We start from the raw sequence: 24,179 nt of genomic DNA on the forward strand, positions 1-24,179 counted from the left end.
ATTGACATATCTTTAGGACAAGTAATAGGTGAGGTGGCATCAAGGACCAATATGACTCACTTGAAAGGTATAACTAGTAGATAACAAATATTTTGATATTTTAATTTTGATTTTATCATATTATTTGTTTGTTAGTATTTTATCGTTTTAAGTTGTTATCTTGAATATTGTAAGACCGTTTACAAATTCATCTTTTCGTGTTTATCGACATTGAATTTGTGTTTCTATTTGTTGTACTATACCAATTTAACAATTATTAGATAAATGAGAGATATAGAATTTGAACCTCAACATTATTTGTATATGTTATAGGATGTCTACTCGGAAACTAAAAATATTGATTTTTTTTTTGTTTAACCCTTCGATTCTAAGGGTAAAGAGACTCTAGTAATCTGGAGTTCGGTCGTGTGGTAAGTATAGTTTGACCAAGATTTGTTCCATCCCAAAATCAAACCCAATTCCTCCAAATAATTCGACATTGATGAAGTTCATTTACCACTTGAGCTCAATTGTTTGGTTAAAAATATTGATTTTTAGTAAAAAGAAAACTAGTTCATATTCATATTAAATTTTGTTGTGATAAAAAAGCTTGAATCACTGTGTTTCATATCTCAATCAATCATTCCTACAATATGTTACATAATTTCACAGATAGCACTTGTATATACCAAAGTAAGAGAACATAAACATAAACAACCAACAAGAAAGGATCGAGAGTAGAGAAGAAGATGAAGATGTTGCAATTGCAACCACCACAGTCCTATACAACTACAAACCCATTTTCAGTCCCAACTCACTCTTTCATCATCAACACTCCCAAAAAATCCATTTTTTTACGTCGCGTGGGTCCCACTTTCTCCCTCACATGTCACCACCCTGAGCTTTTCCATCCCAAACCATTCCCTCCGCCTCAACGCCCTCAATCTTCTTCTTCTTCTTTCTCCTCTTCAGGTAAAAATAAAAATATATATATTTTTTTTTGAATCATTTTAACTTATGATATAAAATAATGGGTCAGTTACTATGAAGCACGGACACTTCCCGATTAGGCGTGTCCCGGCGTGTCCGTGTCGTGTCCGTGTCCGTGTCTGTATCCGTGCTTCGTAGGTCAGTTAACAATTTTTATAATTATTATTTTTTCATCATGATGGTATTATTTTTTTTCTTTCTAAAGTTGTATTTGTTGTGTGTGTGTGTGTTGTTCAGTTGGAGAATTACCAGCAAGGGTTCATGTTAGTCGTTCAGTTTACAAAGGGAAAGCTGTGCTCGTTGTGTCTCCTGTACTTCCAAAATTCACTTCATCGGATGTATGTTTTTTTTTTTTTGTTTCATCATGTTCATTTTATGGATGTTAGTTATCATAGGTTTTTTTGTCTTGTTCTAATCTAAATTTCTCATGTTTTATGGAATTATGAATATTGGTGTGTTTATTTAGTTATGGAACATTTTGTGTGTTTTTGTAGTCAGGGACATTCAAGATATCTAAAGAAGGTTTGATGTTGCTACAGTTTGTTCCTTCTGCCGGTTTTCGCCAATATGATTGGAACAGAAAGCAGGTGAGTTATTGCTCTTTTATAATTTGGTGTTGGCAGCATATAAGATATCTTTACTCTCTAGAATTTAGATTCTATCGATGTTGTCAAGCACTCCATATTATAAGCAAACGTTCATTTTTCTGGTTTATAATATAGTCCAGATACATCAATTATTCAATGAATATCTGCTTATAGTAATAGTAACGAGGAAGTAGCGTCATAGCGGAATTTGAACAAACGACTATTGTTCCGCGATACACTATCTAGTACAGTGCTGTCAAGTAACGGCTACTATACTAAGACTATAGCGCTGTAGAATTTGAACAAACTGCTATTGTTCCACAATACGCGATTTAACACATTGCTGTCAAATAATGGCTAGTATAGCAGCACTAAAGCGACGTAGAGTTTGAACAAAATGCTATTGTTCTGCAACACGCGATTTAGTACAATGCTGTCAGGTAGCAGCTATAGCAGTGGTAGTGCTGTAACGTTGTAGTGTACTGGAATTTGAACAAAGCTATTTTTTTTGCGATCAACAATTGACAACATTGGATTTTGTACTTATTTATTAGTCTCTTGGTCTCAAGATAAAATAAAAAATATAATATATATTTTTTATTATGGTATCAAGTCCACTGAAGATATAACATGTAGAAAAATAAACATACAAGCTGTTCGATTGTTTTAAAATATTATATAATTATCTAATATTTAATAAAACTATGACCAAATCTTAGTTGCTGCTGGTATAACTCTCAGCACCTTAAATTTTCCCCTGTGACGCAAACTTCTTTTCAACTTTAGAAGTTTTGTTTAGTCAGTATCTAAAACTTTAAACTTAAAATTCTCTTCTCTTTGCTCTTTGAATTTCAAAATGTATTAACGTATCTAAAACTTTAAACTTAAAATTCTCTTCTCTTTGCTCTTTGAATTTCAAAATGTATTAACGTATCTAAAACTTTAAACTTAAAATTCTCTTCTCTTGCTCTTTGAATTGGAAAATATATCAACATGTTACTTAATGAGTATTTATTTAGACTTAAGAAGCTACACTAGTATTCCAGCTGTGTATTTTTCATCCTACAAAAACTTTAGTTATGATTAATTGGAAAATGTGCTTGATTAGTAAGAAATTCGAAGAGTAATAAAAATTTGAATGTTTTGAGGTAAAATCCATGTAGTGAGGATCCTACTTAGTTTTGAATGGCTATGAGTGTCAAACTCTCAAGTTAACTCACAGAAGCGTACGGGTTTGAGGACAATTGAGAGTCTAAAATTTAATGGTTAGTTTTCCGGAGATATGTTTAAAATGACAACAGTTCAATGTTTTCTTTAGAATTCCGAAAAGCAATATCTGAATAATAAGGTTCACAGTGCACAAAATACCATCACAGTTGTAGCACTCGACTCTGCAGATGCATATAACATCACATTAAGAACCCATCTGCAAAGGAGGTGAACAACAGTATATTGAGTTTCAACCCCACAGTACTTCCTAGTTCCTATGAGGTCATGGAGTAGAAAACACGAACAAACCCACGGTTGCAAGTTTGTAATGAATCCAATGAGGCAATAAGGTGAATGAACCTAACTCTGACAAGTTGAAACCTAGCTCTTCCAAGTGCTCCAACGAGGGGAACTCAGTCCCACCATCCTTCGTTCTTTTGTGCATTCTTGTCTAATTTGAATTGTGACACTATGTGTATTCTCTGACAAGATAATATCAATTTGCCTATCAATTTCGAATTGTGACACTATGAACCCATTTTGCTTGCAGAATATTTAAAATTAGTTATTGTTGTTGCTTTATTCCTATTAAATTATGTTTTAAACACTATTTTTGTATCAAATTAACTATTATGAGTCTTTGAGTCAGTCATACAGAGATTATATGCATGGGTTTACGTAGAGTCTTGAGTTTGATAACTTTGGACCTAACTCAAGGGAGTTGAGGACAGGGTTAATTTGTAAAACTGTAATATTATTTATGCAGGTCTATGTGTTCCGTTTTTGCTTATGTATGGTAAAATTAAGGAACTTCTATATTGTTTTTTGAATGAGCTTTGTATAGTACATTTTGTAAATGATTTCTTTTATACTTTTAATTTACTGCTAACAAGTAGCAACTGATATGACTGTCCATCAATTTGCTTTTATGTAATTTAGTTGTCTTTGCTTGAACACAGGTGTTTTCACTATCTGTGGATGAAATGGGAAATCTAATTAATCTTGGTGCAAGGGAGTCTTGTGAAATTTTTCACGATCCTTTTATGGGAAGAAGGTAGTTTTTGTGCTCTACCCTTTCTAATTATTTTACTGAATGATAGAGCATAACAGATTGAAAGTTTCTGATCTTTGCGTGTTTTTTCTTGTTATAAAAATAGACTTTCCTTCTCAAATAGGAAGGGATTTGGTGGTGTCTTCAAATATGCAATTGTCACGGGCCTGCTTTTATTGTGTTATTTGAGTTTATCTACTAGCACTTGTGAAACTGTTTGAGAGAGGTCATGGAAATAACTTATGATATGTCCATAAGACCATAAGCTGTTTTCAGCTTATTTACTTAAGCTCTTCAGGATAGTTAATGAAAATAGCTTATAGCTTCTATGAAAACAATTTAACTATTTTATCTTTTCTTGTAGAAATAGCTTATACATAAGCACTTATACATGATAAGCTTTTATGCTATAAACACTTAATTAGGCTGTTTATCCAAACAGGGCCCATATATGCAGATTCATACGCATTATAATTGTTAGTGAAATGCTATAATCTTTCCTGTTTTAAAAAAAAAATAATGCTTACTAACCGAATAGTTAAAAGTATTCAATGTCTTTGCCAAGATTTAATGTTAGCATGACAGTTTATAATTTTAAAGAATTTGGAAAAGGCTAACATATGTTAAGGAACTTAATATGTAAATTTTGTATTTGAAATTGCCAATTTATTTCTCAAAGAGTTGAAACTTAATTTTTTTCAATAAATATTTATTGTGGAATCCTTAACATGTAAGGGCACATGTTAGCATGACCCTTTATAATTTTACAAAATTTGAGAAATTGTCTTGTTATGCAGTGATGAAGGTAAAGTGAGAAAAGTTTTAAAGGTGGAGCCACTTCACGACGGTTCCGGTCACATGTTTAAACTAAGTAATGCTCTTCATAAACTGCTGTTAATATATATACTTCCCTTCCATCGGGAAATTGTTAATATATACTCTTGGATCGATTCTTTCCACCCTGCACTAATATAACTTCAATTCTGACATTGTTTTGTCAATTTTCGAAGGTGTCCAAAACCAGCTCAAGAACATCGATGAGAACATATTTATCCCTGTCACAAAAGCGGAATTTGCAGTTTTCAATTCACTTTTCAGTGTATGATCTCTCTCTCTCTCTCTCTCTCTCTCTCTCCCTCTCTACCCTTGGTCACCCCCTACCTTTGTTTTGATTCAAGTGTGTCGTAATTTTATCCCACTAAAATTCTAGTGTAGATATCACCTTACTTATTTAGAGACCAGCTTATTTTAGAAAAGCTTTTTTTAAGCAGAAATGACTTTTTGTTATTATATACCATAGAAGATGCAATCAAATCTATTTCATGTAGTTAATTTTCTTGCAAAATAGTAGCTTCTCTAAACATTCTATCAAGAAAATACTTGTCTAGCTAAATTAGGAATATGCCTTTTGCATAAAAAGTGTGGGGAAATCTTCAAGGTTTATAGAATTTCTGCTTTTGTCTAATACAATTCATAATTAGGAACTCCTGATTATGTTTAATCAACGTTGTAAAATATGTGGCCATACATATAGTTTTTTTACTCAAAAATTAAATTAAAATAATAAAATTGGCTTCGCCCGGACTCGAACCGGAGACCTTCAGTGTGTTAGACTGACGTGATAACCAACTACACCACGAAACCTGTTGTTCCTAAATGTAGTTTTTAGGAGTATATTTTGTAACTATCAGTAATCATTGTATGCTCTGGTGAATCTATATTTATTCATCAAAGCCAATCTTCCGCGAATGGACCCTCGACAATATGTTTTTTGCATGAGTAATTGCATATTGCTCTTTATGCACTCAACTTGATTAATATTGTAAATTTTGTTGATTTTCTATGCAGTTTATCATGCCATATCTCTTAGGTTGGAATGCCTTTGCCGACTCCATAAAGCCAGAAGTAAATATTGCAAACCCAAGAAGAAGAGAAGAAGACTTTGAATGGAACAGATAGGGTGATCTGCAGTATTAATGACCATAGAAAGTTACAATACACCATCTTGTATGATCTTATTAACTTTAGAATGTGTTAAATTAAATCACCTCATTTTGAGAAGTATCATTATTGGTGCACATTTTTTAATTCAATTGTTTATATAATCACTTTTATAAAATGAAATAAAAGTGTCTTTAGTTTTAACAATTTTTACTTAAATTGAAAACCGGAGTGAATGTAACTGTTTAATTTTATTTTAACCTACAAACAAGATGGATGATACTTATTAAGTGGCAAATTGCTGCAAACACAAATGATGACATATAAGATTTAAACGAGTCTGAATATTTAATATATTCTGTGCTAATCATTTTGTTCCCTTTCAATTTTAACTGAACTTACACTCTTAACTTCTTAATTGATAAATAAACGGTTACTGTATTATTGTACATAAGCATAAATGATTTGGTTCAATATTTACAAAGATCATAGAGATTGAAGCTCAGAATGAGTGGTTACCATTCATGCACACAATGCTTTATTGTTCAGACTAATTATAGTCTTAATGAAATTAAATTATTTGAACACTTAAAACATTTCGAAGAAATTGTTCCATTCAGAAGCAGAAATAACCAATTCTGCATGTTGTGAGTTTACATTGTCTTATGGTAACATCCTTCTAAAAATAATCACTAAAGAAAAGGAGGAAACATTAATTAATCAGCTTTTACATCAAACATGTCCAACAAAATAATAAGTGGCTATGCTTGCATGATATGAACATAAAGTTCTATAGAAGCAAGCAATTGTACCACCATTATGAGATGTTTGGCTTGAGATATCTAAATGCTACATTTCATAAGTTACTATGACCATCTCATTTTGAAGTAGTAGTTGATTTGACTTTCATTTTAAGGGCTGGAATCAAAGCTAGGCTTCTCAATAATAGTAGAAGGTCATTTCAAACTATTAATAGTTTAATGTAGACCTCCAGGAAACAAAAAAAAAAATGCAGGCCATACAAAACATGTGCGAATAAGATGAAATGAAAAAGAAAAAAATGCAGGCCATTTCAAATTATACTGATCTAGAATCAAGAAATCTAAATATCTAATAAATGGGAATAACATAACAATTTCTCAAACTAGAGATTCAATCAGACATTAATTAACAATGATCCATGAAGTCACCAATGATTAGAACAAGTACGAAATAAATAACATATTTGGAAATTAAGTTGCAATCGAGTCTAAAGTTCAAGTCAAATAGAAACACATCTACATCTTTAAATTAGAAACAAGGTGATATCAAACTTTCAGAGACTACCGGGCCAATCTCACTATTGATGGGTCGAATCTTTGAAATCTAAAGAGTGCCCCGTTTGAAATTATAAACAACCAAATTCCTTTTTGCCCTACATCCCAACAATAATTGATCATCCTTAAAAATACATATCACCTTGTTATAGCATAAAACAGTGGCGGAGCCATAAATTTTGTAGAGCCTTGGCAAAATATTTTGCCAAATATTTTTAGAATACATATTAAATAGTTTTAAGATATTATTATTAATACAATAGAAAAAAAAAATTAAAAAAAAGTACCATGGATCAAACACACGCCCTTTGAGAGTTAGGGAGCTCGCCAATCCACTACAACATCAATGTAACATATGATAAATTATGGATAATATGATAATTATAGGTAACTTGAGGGCTGCAGTGGCTCCTATGAATCTTCTAGGAGATCCGTCATAGAGCCCGGGTGTGCCCAGACTAGCTGAGTGGTAAAACCGCCCCTGCATTATCTGATGTTTGACTGATGAAGGAGTGTGGAAATGAAGCGTGTTGGACTAAATCATTTAATTTTCAATTTGCTAAAAAAAATTGGCTTAAACCATTTTTTTTTTTTTAAATAGGTCTATAAACTAAAAAATGTGTGCCTAAACCAATATGATCTTTGTAATAAGATGCGTTTGTTTTGTTACAGTCTTTGGTCGGAACTAATTATGAAAAAATTGTATTAGTACATGATTTGATTACAAATTTTTTAGTTTAACAATCTATATAAAACTTTCTAAATAGTTTAGAGACATGCGGTGTAATGTGTGTGGGAGAGGGAAGAATGAATAATAGAGAAAAAACAAACTATTTGCATTAGAATTCAACAAGTGGTACAAAGAGCCTTTGACACGAGTCATATAACAACACATGGCACTGCTAGAATTTCTCAAAGGCCATTGAGAAAACAAACATAACCACTTCTCCATAATAGATCACAGATATTTAACTTTAATTTGTGTCTGAATCCATTGCCATTCTCAACGTGATAGGTACGTCAACCTCTCAAATCACTTGTCTATTCTTCATGCATTACAATTTCAAAGCATTGCACTATAAGTTTACAATTGCACCATGTTTGTTCATTGTTTTTTGAGGTTGACATTGTTTATGTTATCTTATTATGATTATGATAAACAATTTCTTCACCAAATTTTGTGTTTCAATGATACACATTTGGCCATACCAATCAAACATTAGAATATGAGGAAATAATAGGTATGACCCATGATTAATGTAATAACTAATAAACAATATAAGAGATGAGCAAGTAATATTGATCACTAGCTCATTCATTTATAGGATCAACGTGATAAAATATTGTGACATGAGTATAATCTTGCAACCTAATAAAATGTAATTCATAGCCTTGCCATACAAGTCATTTAGATTTTCAGTCACTTTGGATTCATCTTCATATTTGAGGAAAAAAAATCCTTTGGAATGATAAAGATCTGAGAGAATAATGAACCTGAATGATACTAGCATTTTTTAAATCTGTACATTTTAAATGAAGTGTTTGGTTGTGTTGTGTGTAGTCACAGTTATTTGGATATATTCGCCTGAAAGTGAGTTGATTTCAGGCTAAAAATCACGTTTGAAAGCAAAAGCTTCAAATTTCAAGTTAGAGTTCATTGCAGAAGCAAAAACAAGTCAACTCTAGAACACTCAATCATGTCAAAATTAAATTTTTAATTTTAGAATCACTATAGTCTCTCACAAAAATGAAATCAAAAGTACGCTAAATAGACAAGGTATAGATATTTCTTCTGCTACAGTTCTGCAATTTCATGAAAACCATTGAAACCTGAATTAATAAAAATGTCTTCAGTTCAAAACATGGCACATGAACAAGAGGTCAGAACAAGCACCCAACTTTCAAAATGTGACCGCTACTTCGAAACCATACAATCAAGAAAGAAGCTACCACAAACATTGCAGGAGACATTGACAGATTCATTTGCAAAGATTCCTGTTTCTTCTTTTCCCGGAGTTCCTGGAGGAAAAGGTAAGGGCTGTTAACCATATATAAATGCATTTCAAAGATATCACCTTATGCATTTAATTTGAATCACTACTTTGGCAGTGGTTGAAATTCTAGCAGACACACCTGTTGGTGAAGCTGTTAAGATTCTATCTGAAAGCAACATATTGGCAGCACCAGTTAAGGACCCCGATGCAGGAATTGGCTCAGATTGGAGAGACAGGTACCTTGGCATCATAGATTATTCAGCTATAATTCTCTGGGTGATGGAGAGTGCAGAACTTGCTGCAGTTGCTCTATCAGCTGGTACAGCAACAGCTGCCGGAGTTGGCGCGGGAACTGTCGGTGCTTTGGGAGCAATAGCATTAGGAGCTACAGGTCCTGCTGCAATTGCTGGGCTAACTGCTGCTGCAGTAGGTGCAGCAGTGGTAGGTGGTGTTGCTGCAGATAAAACCATGGCTAAAGATGCTCCGCAAGCTGCAAATAACCTCGGCGAGGACTTTTACAAAGTAATACTGCAAGAAGAACCCTTCAAGTCAACAACGGTAGGCAAACAATGGTTCTACTGTAAACTGTCAGTTTTTTTTTTTTTTTTTTGAGCTTATTGCACTTTTGTTTTAAGCTTTTTTCTTCCTTGGTTGAGAAGAAATCTTTGAAATAAAATATCTCTCCCTAAGAGAGGAGACCATTTCTAGCTGAGACAGGCTGGTTAGCTATTCATTTGGCTTTTGTTGTGTTGATAGTCAATCATATGTATTTCATCGAAAAATTATAGTTGTGTTCCTGCACAATAGAATTGAGAAATGTTTTTTGTTATGTATAGTTCTATAAATTGTGGTCCGCAACTGCAATTGTGGCCGCAATATAACAGTTTTAGAGGTCTCTAAATGACATCACAACCGCAATTGCAGCCGCATTTTACCGCATTACAAAAGTTCACTGGGTAACTGTGACAACAATTTAAAACCATTGTGTGCATAAATTGAGCTAGTTATAGTGTAGCAAAAATTTTGCTTAACCTTCACATAAAAAATAAAAGAGAGATATATGTCGAGTTTTGGTTTCAGGTGCGATCAATACTTAAATCATACCGATGGGCACCCTTTGTTCCTGTTGCAAAAAATAGTGCTATGTTGACTGTCTTGCTGTTGCTCTCAAAGTATAGGCTGAGGAATGTACCAGTGATAGAACCCGGTAAAGCAGACATAGTAAACTTCATTACCCAGTCTGCAGTTATCCAAGGTCTTGAAGGATGCAGAGGAAGAGATTGGTTTGATTGCATTGCAGCCAGGCCTATGGCTGACCTTGGACTTCCTTTTATGTCTGCTGATAAGGTAACGATTTGCGTTTAAAACTTTCAGCTTTCCCTCAACTTGGAGATTTAAAAACACCTTATTTCTTCTTGTCCAGGTTATTAGCATCCAGAGTAATGAATTGATTCTTGAAGCTTTTAAGATTATGAGGGATAATCAAATTGGTGGTCTTCCTGTAGTCGAGGGGCCAGCAAAGACAATTGTTGGAAACTTGAGCATAAGAGACATCAGATACTTGCTGCTAAAGCCTGAAATTTTCTCCAATTTTAGGTGAGCCTAAGTAGAAATTGGGAATCCGTGTGGTATGCATCTCTAACAATAATTACGGAAACACGCTAGTCTGTAAAATCTAAAATCAGATACAAAATTGGTTCTGCATTTTCAAAAATAAAACTCTCTTTGGTTCATCTTTGGTTAAAATACAAAAATAAAGATAATCAAACAAATGACTACAACAACAACCAAGTCTTATAACACCAGGTGAGTCGGCTATATGGATCAAACTACGACATAAAATTCTATCATGAATTGTATAAACCATTGACCTCTAAGATTGAGATCAAGTTTAAAAATATCAATCAATCATAAATTGTATATCTAGTCAAGCCATTGACCTCTAAGATCGAGAAAAATATTAATCAGCTACGGTCATAAGATTGACCACTTAATATACATGTGTGTGATTGTTTGTGGGAATATTTAAGGAAAACAATCAATAGCTACAATTATGGCCAATGGTCATCACACAAGCTTGTAACTTGTAAGAGAACTAATTACTCAACTGAAATGTCTTCTTCACCATCCCTGTATTTTGACTTTCAGGAATCTCACTGTGATGGATTTCATGAAGAAAATTGTCTCAGCATCCTATGAATCTGGAAAAGTTACTCGGCCTATAACCTGCAAGCCTGATGCAACTCTGCAGAGCGTGATTCACACTCTTGCTTCACAGTCTATTCACAGGATTTATACAGTAAATGGACAAGATCAAGTAGTTGGTGTCATCACACTGAGAGATGTAATCTCTTGTTTCATCACTGAACCTGATTACCATTTTGACGATTACTACGGATTTGCAGTTAAAGAGATGCTGAATCAGTGATTTACGAGGAAGTTTAAATAGGCAGAAGAAAGAACACTCTAAATGTAACAAACTTTATGTTATCTTAAAGAAAAAATAACATTTCATTTCAAGTTTTTCTATGTAAGCAGTTTTCATGTAACTTCTATCATGCTAATACCAGAGTTTTTGTCCAATCCTTTATCTGTGATCAATCCTCTTATCCTTTCTACTTCACTCCATCTTCCCAATGCAGCATATATGTTAGACAGAACCACCAGTGGAGCTGGATTTTTCGGTTCTATGTCAATAAGTTTCATGGCCATCTCTTCCCCAAGATTGGAATCTAGGTAGCACCTACATGCACCAAGCAAAGAATCAAAAACAGATGCAGGAGGTTCTGCTAATTCTTGCACCAAATCTCGAGCTTCGCCCAACTGACCGGCTCGACCCAAGAGATCAACCACACATCCGAAATGCTCAGGCTTTGGATCCAAACCATACTTTCTAATCATTCTGAAAAAACGTAACCCTCTCTCAATTTGGCCACTGTGGCTACAGGCAGATAGAACACTAACAAATGTTGCACTGTTTGGTTGAACCATTTCATCCAACATTTCATAAAAGACTTCAAAAGCAGACTCGTAGTCTCCATTTGTTCCATACCCTCCTATCATTGCATTCCAAAATGCAGGATCATCTGGTTTTACATCAAACTGATCAAAAACAAAACGTGCGAAAGAAACACACCCGCATTTCATATACGTATCAACCAAAGCAGTTGCCAAAAAGTCATCCTTATCAACACAAATTCTTAAAGCATAGCCATGTATCGCTTTCGCACTTCGCAACACACATGAATCACCACACACAGACAAAAGACTAGTGAGAATCTTCAAACATGGAGCCACACCAGCACACTGCATTTTACTGAAGTACTTAAAAGCTTCTACACACACTCCTTTTTGTGCAAACCCACTAATCAAAGAGTTCCAAGTTGCTGAATCAGGCAAAATCCCTTCATCCACCATCCTCTCAAACAATTCAACAGCCCTCTCACTCTCTGAATTCATCATCATCCCTGCAATCATTGAGTTCCAAGTGATCAAGTTCCTCTTTTCACTTCTACTAAAAACATCAAAAGCAGAACCCCAACAACCACACTTTGAATACATATCCACAAGTGAAGTCACCACCATAACATGATCACAAGCTTCTAGTTTCATACTAAGCCCATGAACCTGCTTCCCCAAACGAATGTTTGAAAGCGTAGCACATGCTGAAACAACAGACACCAAAGTCACCTTATTTGGCTTTTCCTCCAAATTCATCGTCATATCCTTAAAAACATCAAAAACAACACGATGAAACCCGTTTTGCAACAACCCTGACATAAAAGCATTGTAAGTAACCACATTTTTCACGCGTAAATTTTCAAAAACCTTATTCGAAGAAACCAAAACCCCACATTTCGAATAAGCAGTAACAAGCGAAGTTGAAACGTAAACATCATATTCAACTCCTAACTTGCATGCCAAGCAATGAACCTGCTGCACATGACTTTGATTTTTTACATCACGTGCAGAGAGTAAAGACACTATCGTGACAGAATTGGGTCTAATATTCCAAAACCCAATTTGGCGGAAAAGCCACACAGCTTGCCCGCGAGGCCCGTTTCGCGATAATCCAGAAAGTACAGCGTTAAAGGCAGTGATAGTTGGTTGAGGCATTTCATCGAACAGTTCAAGGGCGTAGTGGAAAGAGCGAGTGTTGGCAGCATAAGAGGCAATGAGGGCAGTGGATGTGTGAGGGTGGGAGTGGAAACCAGTTTTGAAGAGATGGGCATGGAGGATTTGAGTTTGAGAAGGGGAAGAGAGATTGGAGCATGCTTTGAGGAGAATGGGGAAGGTGAAGGTGTTAGGGGTGGGGGAGGAAGAGTGGAGGTGTGAATATAGGTTAAGCGCTTCTTTGTATAAACCATTTGCTACTAGTTTTGTTACTGTTATGTCACTCTTCATGGAAGGTTACTCTACAATTTTTGGTCATCTCATGTTATGTCATTTTCAGTTGTATTCTCCTAACCTTGTTTGTGTTGCGCTTGTGTTTGTAGTGTTCACCAAATGAATCATCAAGGTGAACAATTTCACACCCTTAGCTGTGTAACTTTTTTTTCTAAGGCAATCTCATTTATCTTGTTTTGTATTCGCTCCGTCTCCGTTTAACTGACTCATTTGTAAAAAAATATTGTCCTAAGAATCTTGATCCATTTCATTTTACAATACAACATTAATTACTTTTTTTCAATTATAACTCTAATTAATACTCCCTCCGTCCCTCAATAGATGACTTAGTTGACTCTGACACACGTACCAATGCATATTCATCGAGACGAATCCAACAACATTTTACATGATATTATTTATCGAATTAGTAGAAAAATATGGTCAAAGCATGTCAAGTCAAAAATATATATATTGTCAACTAAGTCATCTATTAAGAGACGGAGGGAGTACTACATTCACAATTTCCAATTCAATATATTCTATTTTACATTTATGATAAAAAGAATGCACCAATACTCGAAGAAGACACTCAAAAAGTATTTTTCTTTTCTCTCTTTCCTTAACAAACACACATCGTTTCGCGCCATGACGATAAGTGGAGCCAAAATTTCGGAGTTGGTCATCGTAAATGGAATAGGTGCTTCCTTCTCTCTCTCTCTCTCTAAACGAGATTTTGTTGTTCTCATTATCTGATTCCGCATCGTTCCTTTAGGTATCGTCGTCATCCTTTACTGTTACGGCACATTCTCCAATGTTATCCGCCACCTACAGGTACATATGCATGTTTATTTTTGAAAACAAGTTTAATTTGTGCATGATGCTGATTATTAATTAGGGTTTCAAGTTTGGAGTCATCGTCTCTAATTAAACCTATCTAAGTCGTTTATGTGTTTTCTTCGTAAAATTTAGGATTTTACTTTTTTAAATTTGGGTTATTGACACCTGTTATATTAATTTCTCTGTAGTTTCAGTTGAATGGATCGCCCAAGTCCGTGGATCAGGCTGAGGGTGGTGAAGAAGAAGAAGAAGAAGAAGATGCTGATTCTACTGATGCTAAGGTAACAAACAAACCGGTTTAAAATTGTGTTGAATGTGTATTGGCCAGTGATAATTGTGCGTGACGATATTGATGATGAGGATTATTTGGATTTATTTATTTTTCATCTCATCCTCTGTATTTGTGACCACAATTTTGGTGTGAACATCTCAAACTAAACCTAAATTAATACATTACTTTTTACATCTGGATGAGAGGTTTCTGAACTCTGACGGTGTTACATTCTGCATTATATAATTTCGTTGCAGTTGCCGTTGAAAGGATCGATGAATTCTGGGGATCCACCTAAAGGTGAAGATACCGATTCCACTGATGCTCAGGTAACAAAACCCCCTCCCGCAAATGTAGGGGTGTCAATGTCTTATAACCGTATCGTGCAGACCAGTTGCTTTGTCTCTATCCTTACTATTCCTTGCCATTTATTCTTTCTACCTTATAACTAGTGCACAAGTTTATTCATTCTATGCAACAAATTCAGATTTTTAGTTTTTTAAACTTGCAGCTATCCTTTTTGTATAACTGACGTCCAATCCTTTAAATCAAATCACAGAGAATTCATTTTTTATATCTAAATTTGAGATGTTTAAACTTTGTAATTTGTAAGGCTTGGCTTATTTACTATAATAATACTGCTCATCGTTTTACTGCTTTATTCATTGAGGTTAACACAGTTTATAAATATTGTAGTTCAGAAAATCACCACAGATGCCTATTATTTTACAAGTTACTTGGCTACACTAGTTAGCTTGTTCAAATTGAACTGTGTTCCTGTCCTGGATAATGGAATTGAAAGTGTAATTTTTCTATGACATTACAATTTATAAACATGATGGGTAGGAAAGAAGAAATACTATGTGGTTAACATGGTGATACTCCTACACAGGTTTCTGGAGTTCAAAGTGTTATTGCTATGAGTAACTCACAACAAAAAGTGAAAAGATTGGTATGTTTTTTTGCATGCATTTGCTGGTTAATTGTTAACAGGGTTATCTTGCTAGTATTTAACAATCAAGATGGATATTTTGGAGTTTGACATTATTTTTAATTTTCATTTGAACTATAATGTCTATCTAGTTCTTAGAAAATAAATAAATATGAAGTATTATAGAATGTTAACAGGAAATAAAGATTGACCAAAAAAGACAATGAGAGAGAAAACAGGGGTTTTCTGTAAACTTATGAATTATGATCTCTATTTAAAGACAATAGTTTAATTACGATAACTGAATCTGTGACAACTAACTAACTTCTATATCAGAATCCAACTAATAACTAACTGATATAATTGCTGCAGTGGCAGTGATCAGATACTGCATGCTGTATATTAAGTTTGTGCTCATGACATTAAGGTTGCAAACAATTATGAATACATGCTACCTTTTTCTATCTCAGTCGTTCTTTCATGTATAATTATCTATGTTAAGATGAAAGGTTGCCTGTATCATAGTATAAGTACTTGGGTTTACTGAATCTACCGGCACAGGACTACTCTGTATTATTTTTTCGTACGTGGTTTAGTTATACTTGTAAATTGTAATTAACTGAGCCATAATCAATTAGTTACAGTTGGATGGTTAAACCCTAATTAGATAGTTAATCACTATAACCATATCTGAGAGTCATCAATGTTATATAGTAACTTTTCATTTTCATTAGAATATGTAGGAAATGCCAACTCAATTTTCTCTCAAATTCCTCCTATACTCGATAAGCCACATAGATTTGGAAGTAGGTATGCTTTTCATGTCCCTATTAAAAATTTGAAAATAGCATGTATTGCAATCAACTCTTTTTTTCTCTTTATTTGAATTATATTGTTTAATTTTTGTTACACATTGAATTACAACATGGCATAAAAAATTCAAATACTAAAATAATATGTATGTACAATACACCAAATGGTGGGACCCCTTCCCGGACCCTGCGTATGCGGGAGCTTTAGTGCACCGGGTTGCCCTTTTACTAAAATAATATGTATGCACGGAAGGTTTTGGTATGAAAATGGTTAATTCTGTTGTACCTAAAGAAAATACTGATTTAATATTCTGGTTACAGGACAATACAAATCATTCAACAAGGGTTATCAAGAACCCTGTACATGAGTTGATGCCAGAAAAAAGGGGGAAAATACAGGTGAAGATTATATTTATCAGAAGCTTTTGTTGTTTGTCATCCAGTAATAATTTCTTGTTTATGAATATGCAAATTATATTTGGTTTAAACTATCATTCGTTATCTGTTGTTTGTTGGTGTGGGTGTGAAACCTCTTGTTTAATTCACAAGAACATTTTTTATTTTCATTTTCTGTTTTTAATGACGAAGAATATTTTGTAGTCTGGCATGATTTTTATTTTTCATTTGAATTATATATATTGAGAAAATAAATACAAAGTACTATAGAATATGAACAGGAAAGAGAATTTGAGAGAAAGAGAAGAGACAGTGAGTAATTAGAAAAGAAACAGAGGTTTCTTTGTATAAATGCTGCAGTGGTAGTGATCAGATACTGTACCCTAGTATATTAAGCGGGTACTCCTAACCAATGTTTAAAAAAGGAACAGACCGGATTGTTTAACCGGCTGGCCAGTAATCGGGGCTGTTTCCGGTCCGGACATCTGTACAAAACAGGTAGTCAGTTAAACCGGAAAAAGCCCGTAAAAACTGGTTTAAACCGTCCGAAACCGTACTAACCGGACAGGGTTTAGTGACTAGACAATGCTCTAGTATGAAAGGAGAATGCTCCTTTGGGGTTAGCCTTGTGTGCAAGGCATCATCTTCATTGTATGCCTTTGGTATATTTTGTTTCAATCCTATTATCCCATTCAATTGATAATAACAAAGATATTCAAAGAATTCTTCTTTTCTCAATTTTGCTGATCAATCTTTATTCTAGTTAGAATCATTATCGTGTGTATCCATTTCAGCCCGATTTTGGGAATACTTTCTATACCAAAAGAAAGGTTCATAACACTGCCAATGCACATCCATTCTCTTCTTCTTACTCACATGGAACCTAATAAACCACCAAGCAAACCTTGGCCAACCCCACATGGCTTGCAGCAATGAAATGTGAATTTTGGCTCTTCAAAGTTCAAAGAAATTCCACACGGGCCTTGTCTCTCTCTCCCTCTAAACAGGTACCATTAGGCTGCAAATGTATATTTCGTGTGAAGAAAACCCAAATGATTCAGAAACTAAGTACAAGGCTCGCTTAGTAGCAAAGTTCTATCATCATTTACATGCTTGTTTATGCAGAAGACATAAGAGTCACATTCAATTATTCTGCTACTGCCTTGGTTAACTTCCAAGCTCAGTATGTGATTTCTTCTCTCTTCTTGACAGTCACCAGATATGAGCTTTGGGGGAGTATTAGGGATTACTGAACCCACTTACACAGGACTTTGTTGTATTATTTTCTGTGACTTTATATGAATATGATAATCCACAATCAGAGTTTTATCAAATATTTTGAACGTAATTTAAATTTTATACTTAATTATATTGTTCTAAACTAAATGCATTTGTATACGAGTTTGTGAGATTGGTAGGATCTTACAATCCGTGTTACGATCCCCCGATTCAAGATGATCCCTTCCTGATCCTGTGTAGGATCTTGACTGACTAGTTTGCCTTTAACTAATTGACCATCTTGAGTTAGTCACAGCTGGATGGTTAAACCATAGATAGTTAACCATCATAGTTACCATATCTGAGTCGTCACTATTGTAAAGTAACTTTAATATCAATAGAATAGATTCGGAGTCGGATACATGTATTTTTTCGTGTCCTGCATAAAATCGGAAGCTGGCATGTGATTTTGTAGCCAACTTTTTTGTTTACTTCATTTTGAAAATCTTTGTATAATTTTTTTTTGTTGACGTATGTTACGCATAAAAAATTGAAGTGCTGGTCTTGGGATGAAAATGGTTAATTTTGTTATGCCTAAAGAAAATATTGATGTGATAATAGTCCGGGTACAGGAAGATACATATCATAGAACATCTTTAGGGTTTTGTTTGTACATGGAAAAGGCTTTAACCTGTGGAGATTAAATTTACCAGCGGCTTTTGTTGTTTGTCATCCTTTAAAAACATGGTATTGTTGAACATACAAATTATATTTTGTTTGGACGATCATTCCTTTTTTGGTGTGTTGGTGAGGGCAAGAAACCTTTATGAGCTTAAAGAATGTAACTATTATTGATTCGGTAAATTGAATCAAGTGAAAGTTTGTCTGATTGTGTTATTCTATGTACTCTGTTTGATTTCTCACCCATATTTTATGATCAGAAAGCTGAAATAAGACTACGAGCCGGTGGAGGACATAGTCGAGCTGAAGATGCTGATTCCGCTGATGCTCAGGTAACCAACTGGTTGATTAAGTGTCAACCCCCCCATCCACCACAAAATGCAGGGATGTCACAATCTGTTGGTTCAAAATATTTTTGAATATCAAACTCCAAATCCAGCTTTGTTCAGCTATGAATTTATTTCTCCTTATTGTGCAAGCCTTTGATTCCATCGCATTATAACACTGCACACAACACTGTTGAATTTGTCACATGACAATAATCCTTTTCTTTTTAATGGCAAACATTAGTAATTAGTTCTTTGATTAGTACTTCTCTTTGTCCTCGTAAAGAATATACTGATTTTATAGTCTGGTTACAGATAAATACAAATCGTTCAACATTGATTATTAAGCGCCCTGGACATGGAATAGACTTGATGTCAGAAATAAGGGGGAAAATGCAGGTGAAGATTACATTTATCAGCAGCTTTTGTTGTTTGTCATCCAATAATAATTTGTTGTTGCTGAATATGCAAATTATATTTGGTTTGGACTATCAATAATCATTTGCTATCTGTTGCTATCAATAATAATTTTATGTACTACGTGTATAATTTCTCACCTATATTTTTATGTTATGATCAGAAGCTGAAAGATAATATACTAGCCGGTGGAGGTCAAAGTTCTGTCATGTGGTAATTTGAGTTGGACTATGTAACAACAGTTATGCAGGACGTTTAGTTTATTTTTAGTCAGGGTGTTGTAAATATATATAATTCAAGTGGATGACATCTCAATCACCAGATTTTTTATTAGTGCACTCTAAAGGATAATTTTTCCTATATTGGATTTGTTAATTTACACACTTAAAAACATTATTGTAAGTCACTTGAAATTAAAGGATAATTTTGTCGATGCCACTTTAGTTAAAAAACAAAAAACCTTAAAATCCTAAAAAAAAAAACACTATCATTTCGGTACCACCGAGAATTGAGAATTGACTTTGTATTTTTTCTTTTTATTTTGTTTGTTAAGTGTTTTTTTACGTTAAAAAACAGCCCTAAATTCTTAAAAACAAACATATCCAAGTTTTTTTGGGTCAATAGTAATACAAAGCTTTTGAATTAACGTCAACGGAAAAAGAAAAAAAACAAAGGAAAACTTCATGTAATATAACGTCAAAAGAAAATTTGAGGGTAAAATCAATTTTCTGAATCAAAAGCTCCAATAAGTCGGTTTAGAAAGTAATATAACTCAATCAGCATAAGTATTTAAAAGAACAACTATGTTTTGTAGCACTATATATACAATGTGTCTGTTTATATTGTTACAATTTCCATGTTGTGCAGAATCCTGTTTTGTCACACCAATTCTCATTTATTTCATTCATCGTTATAACATAACATCATGTTGAGGTTTTGCTAGACCTTGCCTCTTGAACTTGCACGGAATACTGCAGATTCCAGATAACATCTTCGATTGAAGGACGATTACCGGGAACCTTGTTGAGACAATTGATGGTGAGCTGAACTGCAGTCTTCAATGATTCATGTGTATAAGTTCCATGGAGGGAAGGATCAATTGCGCTCTTTAACGCGATCGGTGATGCAACTTCAGATAAACCTCTCTCAAGCTGAACATGATAATGAGAAAATTCAAGTTAAGTAAATCAAATCAAACATGTAATTTACTATGTCATGTATATCAGTGAACCTTATGATTTGTAAGAATGATATGTCATGTATACCTCATACTTCAGCACCTCTACTTCAATAGAAGATGTAATTAGTTTGCCAGTGATAACTTCAAGTAGAATTACACCAAATTGATATATGTCTTCCTTTTCTGCACTATTGATGCTGCACATTGGGATAACATCATATTCTTATAAGACATCAGTGTAAAAATATTTTACACTAGCAATGAATGTCTCTTTTCTCAGATGAAAGTTACCTGCCAATATGATTGTGTGCATTTTGTTCTTTAAGTTTTCTGTCAGAACCTTTCTGAAAAATGAAAATAAGAAAAGTAAAATATCATAGATTAGAGTTAGAGACTTAAACATGAAGTACTGAATGAGTGAAATTACATATAATTTGTTCTTCTAACCTTGGATGGAATTAATGGAATGCTATATCCACTAACTTTTGGATTGAGATTATTGTCCAACAAAATGTTCTCAATCTTTATGTTGTTTCCATATATGCCAGGATTAACTCCTGTATGTAAGAATTGAATTCCTCTAGCAATGCCTATGATGATTGCCATTCTTTGTTGCCACTTCAGCATTTCCCTTTGTCTCTTATCTGTTGAATTGAAATTTCATGTTACATATTTTTAGTCATTTAAATATTGGATATAATTTATATACACTGTCAGTATAAAGTTTTTTTACACTGTCGATCAATCATAGTTGTTAGATCATTAAAACGTTTGACTTTAATCATAACTATTTCTAAAGTCGCACATATGTATTTATGAGAATGTTTATTACCTGTAAGATGAATCCTCAATGACATGTTTGAGATATGCTCAAATACAATGAATATTGTGCTTGTCATTTTGGGTTGGTCCTCATAAGTAATAGCACAGTGTCCTAAAACACTCACCAAATGTCTATGCCTTAAATAAGGTAACACCTTCAAATTCTGATCACTGACTTTGATCAAACTCTTCTGCTTTACTTTTACAAGATTAACCATGACCATTGAACCATCTTTGAGCCAACCTTTAAATAGCTGTGTAAAAAACAAGAGAAAATGACATTACAAATTCACTCCTGTGGGCCCCATTTCATTGCAGGAAGCTCATAAAAAACCACAAGCACATATTATTTAACCGACAGTGTAAAAAATTACACCGTCAATGAATTATAATTGACAGATTATTAAAAACAATTGACTTCAATCGTAACTACTTATAAAGTTATATATATTATTGGATATGATTTATCGACGGTGTAAACTTTTTTATAGCTAGTGACATAGTATCAAAATGGTAAAATATTTGTTAGATATGAAACTCAAATTCTTGTACCTCTCCTTGTGATCCTTCTCCTATTAGATTTGATGGATCAAAGTTGTTGGTTGCATCTCCAATTTCTTCTATTGTGAAAATGTTGTATGGTGGTAATCCAAGTGTAGTTAGCCTCATTAGCTGGGGAACATTACTCCCTAATTTCACAAAGAACCACAAATTAATAGCATAAACAAAGGACTAATATGAAATGAAAAATATGATCTAAATTTAACTTGTGCACTACAATATGAAATGTTTATGTGTATGTAATTATGGCCTTACTTGCATAAATATTTAGTCTTGATTCTCTTGAAATATCAACAGATCTATCTTCTCTTTCTGCTTTGGACTTTCTCAAAATGAACAGAAAGAGTAGAATCAAAAGCCCTACAATTCCAACAAAACCTCCAATAATACCAAATAATACTCCTAGCTGCATCATTGATTTTTTCGGCTTCTCAAATCTCGGCTTAGCGGCTAACACCGTTGAATTCTTGCAATGTGAAGATGAATGTTGATCACTGACATTTCTTGCTGATAAACAATTACCAGAATAAACTATTGTTCGATTCAACGACAATGTCGAATCAATGCATGATGGCAATTTTCCTTCTAGAGAATTGTTTGAGATATCAACAAATGTTAGAGAAGAACCACAAGATATATTCATAGAAAATGAACCATTAAATTGATTTGAAGCCAAGTTTAGCTTCTGAATCAAAGGAAGAGAGAACAGAAATGAAGGAAATCCAGGTCCTAATTTGTTGTTAGCAAGATTAATCTCTTCAAGAGAGGTTAATCTTTTGAGATTAGGAACACTTCCATTGAAAAAATTATCAGCCAAAACAAGACTCTTAAGACTTTTCATTGAAGAAACTGATGATGGAATTTTTCCATACAAGAAATTTGATGAAATGTTGAAAACTTCAAGTGACTTAAACCTACTAATCTTGGAAGGTAGTGGACCCCACAAACCAAGTGAAACCAATGACAAAACCTTCATCTTTGAAAGCTTTGTCACAACAGTAAAAAAAGAATCAATAGAAAATCTTTCAGAAAGAGTTTTCCTTGACTTCCAAGAAACTGGTCTTGTTTTGTTTCCAATGATTGTTAATTCTGTTACATGATTCTTTGTGCAGACAATGTTGAAAGAAGGTGATGAAGAGATGTTACAGAAATTTGTGAGATTGTTTTGAAGAAGTTGTGGATATTCTTGAGGATATTCAAGAAGTGTTTGAAGTTGAAGAAGAATTCTAGTTTCACTATTTGTTAATTGTGCACTTGGAATTGGAGTAAGTAGCACAAGAATAATTGTAAAGATTGTAGGAAACAAAAAGTATAAAGAAACAAAGAAATTCTTCATATTTTCTGAATGAGAGAGAGAAATTAAGAATGGTGAGTGAGTTTCAAAAAGGCTAAGGTACACTATATAAATGCATTCAAATTAATGTGCATTTAAAGAAACGACAAATATGATTTTTTGGGTCCATAAGCAACAGATTTTAAAGGACTGATCTATAACTGTATACTTTGGACCGTTGTTAGGGAACAACTTATTTGAAGATAATATGTACATAAAGTTTGGTTGAATCTTGGACAGGTGGACTACTTAAGAAATGACTTTTGGCTAAGATTCAATTTCTTTCTATTTTTAGTGTAAACAACAAAAAGTTATCGATTTATTTAATTATATCTCATCATAGTAGTATAAATTATGGTAGAGTTATTTTAAGAATAACTTATAGCATTATGATGGTTCAAGAGGAGTTAATTTAGTGGTAGGAGTTTAATTTAGTTTAGTGGAAGAAAAATATAGGGTATAATGTTTTTTTTATTTGAAATATTCACTAATTTTGCTAATAACTGATCTCTGTTGAAAAATCTATTGATCGATTATCAGAAGTGGTTTCCCCCTCTCAACCACATCCATTCACGATGCCCAATTCCATGATTTAATTACGATATAGTTTGATTGAATATATGTGTAAACAAAATTTAAGGAAATAAGATTTAATCTCTTTAGCTTTTGGTATCACATTCTTGTATTTAAAAACTACATTGAAGGTTTTGCCAAAAATCACTATATCAAAGGTGAAACGTACTTTTTTTTTTCTTTCTCTCTCTCTATATAGAAATTTCTCGCTCAAGAAAACTATATTTAAAATGTGTTAGATATTAAATGTATGTATCTTTCCTTAGAGATTCGAATATTGGTTGTCTATACTACGAGTTTTAACCCCTTCCACTAGACTCAACAACCATTGATGAGTATGTGATTTATTTAGTTACAAAATATAT

The 24,179-nt window shown here is 33.6% G+C and overlaps 5 protein-coding genes and 1 non-coding gene across 10 annotated transcripts; 3 read left to right on the forward strand and 3 right to left on the reverse strand.

Moving 5' to 3' along the window:
* Positions 1-619: 619 nt before the first annotated feature.
* Positions 620-5,909, forward strand: LOC11413967 (single-stranded DNA-binding protein WHY1, chloroplastic). 3 transcript variants are annotated; one of them, XM_039834809.1, is made up of 7 exons: positions 620-951; positions 1,207-1,280; positions 1,464-1,556; positions 3,725-3,819; positions 4,614-4,687; positions 4,827-4,915; positions 5,665-5,909. In XM_039834809.1, the coding sequence occupies exons 1-7, from the start codon at positions 729-731 to the stop codon at positions 5,773-5,775; spliced, it is 759 nt and encodes a 252-aa protein (XP_039690743.1). In that variant the 5' UTR covers positions 620-728; the 3' UTR covers positions 5,776-5,909. The 3 variants fall into 3 exon arrangements, with proteins under 3 accessions (XP_039690743.1, XP_039690742.1, XP_003613602.1); XM_039834808.1 differs by having other exon boundaries at positions 621-946; positions 1,202-1,307; XM_003613554.4 differs by having other exon boundaries at positions 622-951; positions 1,207-1,307.
* TRNAV-AAC (transfer RNA valine (anticodon AAC)) lies at positions 5,387-5,460 on the reverse strand. Its single transcript has one exon. It is a non-coding gene; the product is annotated as a tRNA-Val (tRNA).
* Positions 5,910-7,962: 2,053 nt separating the features above from the next.
* On the forward strand, positions 7,963-11,650 carry LOC11423766 (SNF1-related protein kinase regulatory subunit gamma-1-like). Of its 2 annotated transcripts, none has more exons than XM_024785189.2 (6): positions 7,963-8,088; positions 8,928-9,104; positions 9,183-9,625; positions 10,148-10,414; positions 10,491-10,663; positions 11,216-11,650. In XM_024785189.2, the coding sequence occupies exons 2-6, from the start codon at positions 8,936-8,938 to the stop codon at positions 11,493-11,495; spliced, it is 1,332 nt and encodes a 443-aa protein (XP_024640957.1). In that variant the 5' UTR covers positions 7,963-8,088; positions 8,928-8,935; the 3' UTR covers positions 11,496-11,650. The 2 variants fall into 2 exon arrangements, with proteins under 2 accessions (XP_024640957.1, XP_039690146.1); XM_039834212.1 differs by lacking the exon at positions 7,963-8,088 and adding an exon at positions 8,764-8,850.
* On the reverse strand, positions 8,774-13,646 carry LOC11412762 (pentatricopeptide repeat-containing protein At2g02750). The gene is made up of 3 exons (XM_039834211.1): positions 10,172-13,646; positions 9,207-9,863; positions 8,774-9,092 (listed from the first exon to the last, which is right to left on the reverse strand). The coding sequence occupies exon 1, from the start codon at positions 13,469-13,471 to the stop codon at positions 11,609-11,611; it is 1,863 nt and encodes a 620-aa protein (XP_039690145.1). The 5' UTR covers positions 13,472-13,646; the 3' UTR covers positions 8,774-9,092; positions 9,207-9,863; positions 10,172-11,608.
* Positions 13,647-14,016: 370 nt separating this feature from the next.
* Positions 14,017-19,783, forward strand: LOC11414732 (uncharacterized). Of its 2 annotated transcripts, none has more exons than XM_024785190.2 (9): positions 14,017-14,153; positions 14,229-14,287; positions 14,488-14,574; positions 14,822-14,893; positions 15,457-15,516; positions 16,629-16,706; positions 18,863-18,934; positions 19,244-19,327; positions 19,509-19,783. In XM_024785190.2, exons 1-9 carry the CDS (start codon positions 14,021-14,023, stop codon positions 19,560-19,562), a joined length of 699 nt encoding a protein of 232 aa, XP_024640958.1. In that variant the 5' UTR covers positions 14,017-14,020; the 3' UTR covers positions 19,563-19,783. The 2 variants fall into 2 exon arrangements, with proteins under 2 accessions (XP_024640958.1, XP_003613605.2); XM_003613557.4 differs by having other exon boundaries at positions 14,018-14,153; positions 14,482-14,574.
* Positions 19,784-20,095: 312 nt separating this feature from the next.
* LOC11414733 (probable LRR receptor-like serine/threonine-protein kinase At1g14390) lies at positions 20,096-23,362 on the reverse strand. The gene is made up of 7 exons (XM_003613558.4): positions 22,164-23,362; positions 21,900-22,036; positions 21,358-21,601; positions 20,973-21,169; positions 20,817-20,869; positions 20,611-20,722; positions 20,096-20,496 (listed from the first exon to the last, which is right to left on the reverse strand). The coding sequence occupies exons 1-7, from the start codon at positions 23,242-23,244 to the stop codon at positions 20,269-20,271; spliced, it is 2,052 nt and encodes a 683-aa protein (XP_003613606.2). The 5' UTR covers positions 23,245-23,362; the 3' UTR covers positions 20,096-20,268.
* Between the last annotated feature and the right edge of the window lie 817 nt (positions 23,363-24,179).

This window comes from Medicago truncatula, chromosome 5 (genome assembly GCF_003473485.1).
Source record: "Medicago truncatula cultivar Jemalong A17 chromosome 5, MtrunA17r5.0-ANR, whole genome shotgun sequence".
In the NCBI taxonomy this organism is placed as follows: domain Eukaryota; kingdom Viridiplantae; phylum Streptophyta; class Magnoliopsida; order Fabales; family Fabaceae; genus Medicago; species Medicago truncatula.

Excerpts from the sequence above, each read along its gene's own strand:
- LOC11413967 (XM_039834808.1), top strand. The coding sequence starts at position 729 with ATGAAGATGTTGCAATTGCAACCACCACAGTCCTATACAACTACAAAC. Across the intron at positions 4,688-4,826 it reads CGGTCACATGTTTAAACTAA|GTGTCCAAAACCAGCTCAAG; the intron begins GTAATGCTCTTC and ends CAATTTTCGAAG. Across the intron at positions 4,916-5,664 it reads TTTTCAATTCACTTTTCAGT|TTTATCATGCCATATCTCTT; the intron begins GTATGATCTCTC and ends TTTTCTATGCAG.
- LOC11412762 (XM_039834211.1), bottom strand. The coding sequence starts at position 13,471 with ATGAAGAGTGACATAACAGTAACAAAACTAGTAGCAAATGGTTTATAC.
- LOC11414733 (XM_003613558.4), bottom strand. The coding sequence starts at position 23,244 with ATGAAGAATTTCTTTGTTTCTTTATACTTTTTGTTTCCTACAATCTTT. Across the intron at positions 20,870-20,972 it reads TTCCATTAATTCCATCCAAG|AAAGGTTCTGACAGAAAACT; the intron begins GTTAGAAGAACA and ends TTCATTTTTCAG. Across the intron at positions 20,497-20,610 it reads TAGAGGTGCTGAAGTATGAG|CTTGAGAGAGGTTTATCTGA; the intron begins GTATACATGACA and ends TATCATGTTCAG.
- LOC11414732 (XM_003613557.4), top strand. The coding sequence starts at position 14,021 with ATGCACCAATACTCGAAGAAGACACTCAAAAAGTATTTTTCTTTTCTC. Across the intron at positions 15,517-16,628 it reads AACAAAAAGTGAAAAGATTG|GACAATACAAATCATTCAAC; the intron begins GTATGTTTTTTT and ends TTCTGGTTACAG. Across the intron at positions 16,707-18,862 it reads AAAAAAGGGGGAAAATACAG|AAAGCTGAAATAAGACTACG; the intron begins GTGAAGATTATA and ends TTTTATGATCAG.
- LOC11423766 (XM_024785189.2), top strand. The coding sequence starts at position 8,936 with ATGGCACATGAACAAGAGGTCAGAACAAGCACCCAACTTTCAAAATGT. Across the intron at positions 9,626-10,147 it reads AACCCTTCAAGTCAACAACG|GTGCGATCAATACTTAAATC; the intron begins GTAGGCAAACAA and ends TTTTGGTTTCAG. Across the intron at positions 10,664-11,215 it reads GAAATTTTCTCCAATTTTAG|GAATCTCACTGTGATGGATT; the intron begins GTGAGCCTAAGT and ends TTTGACTTTCAG.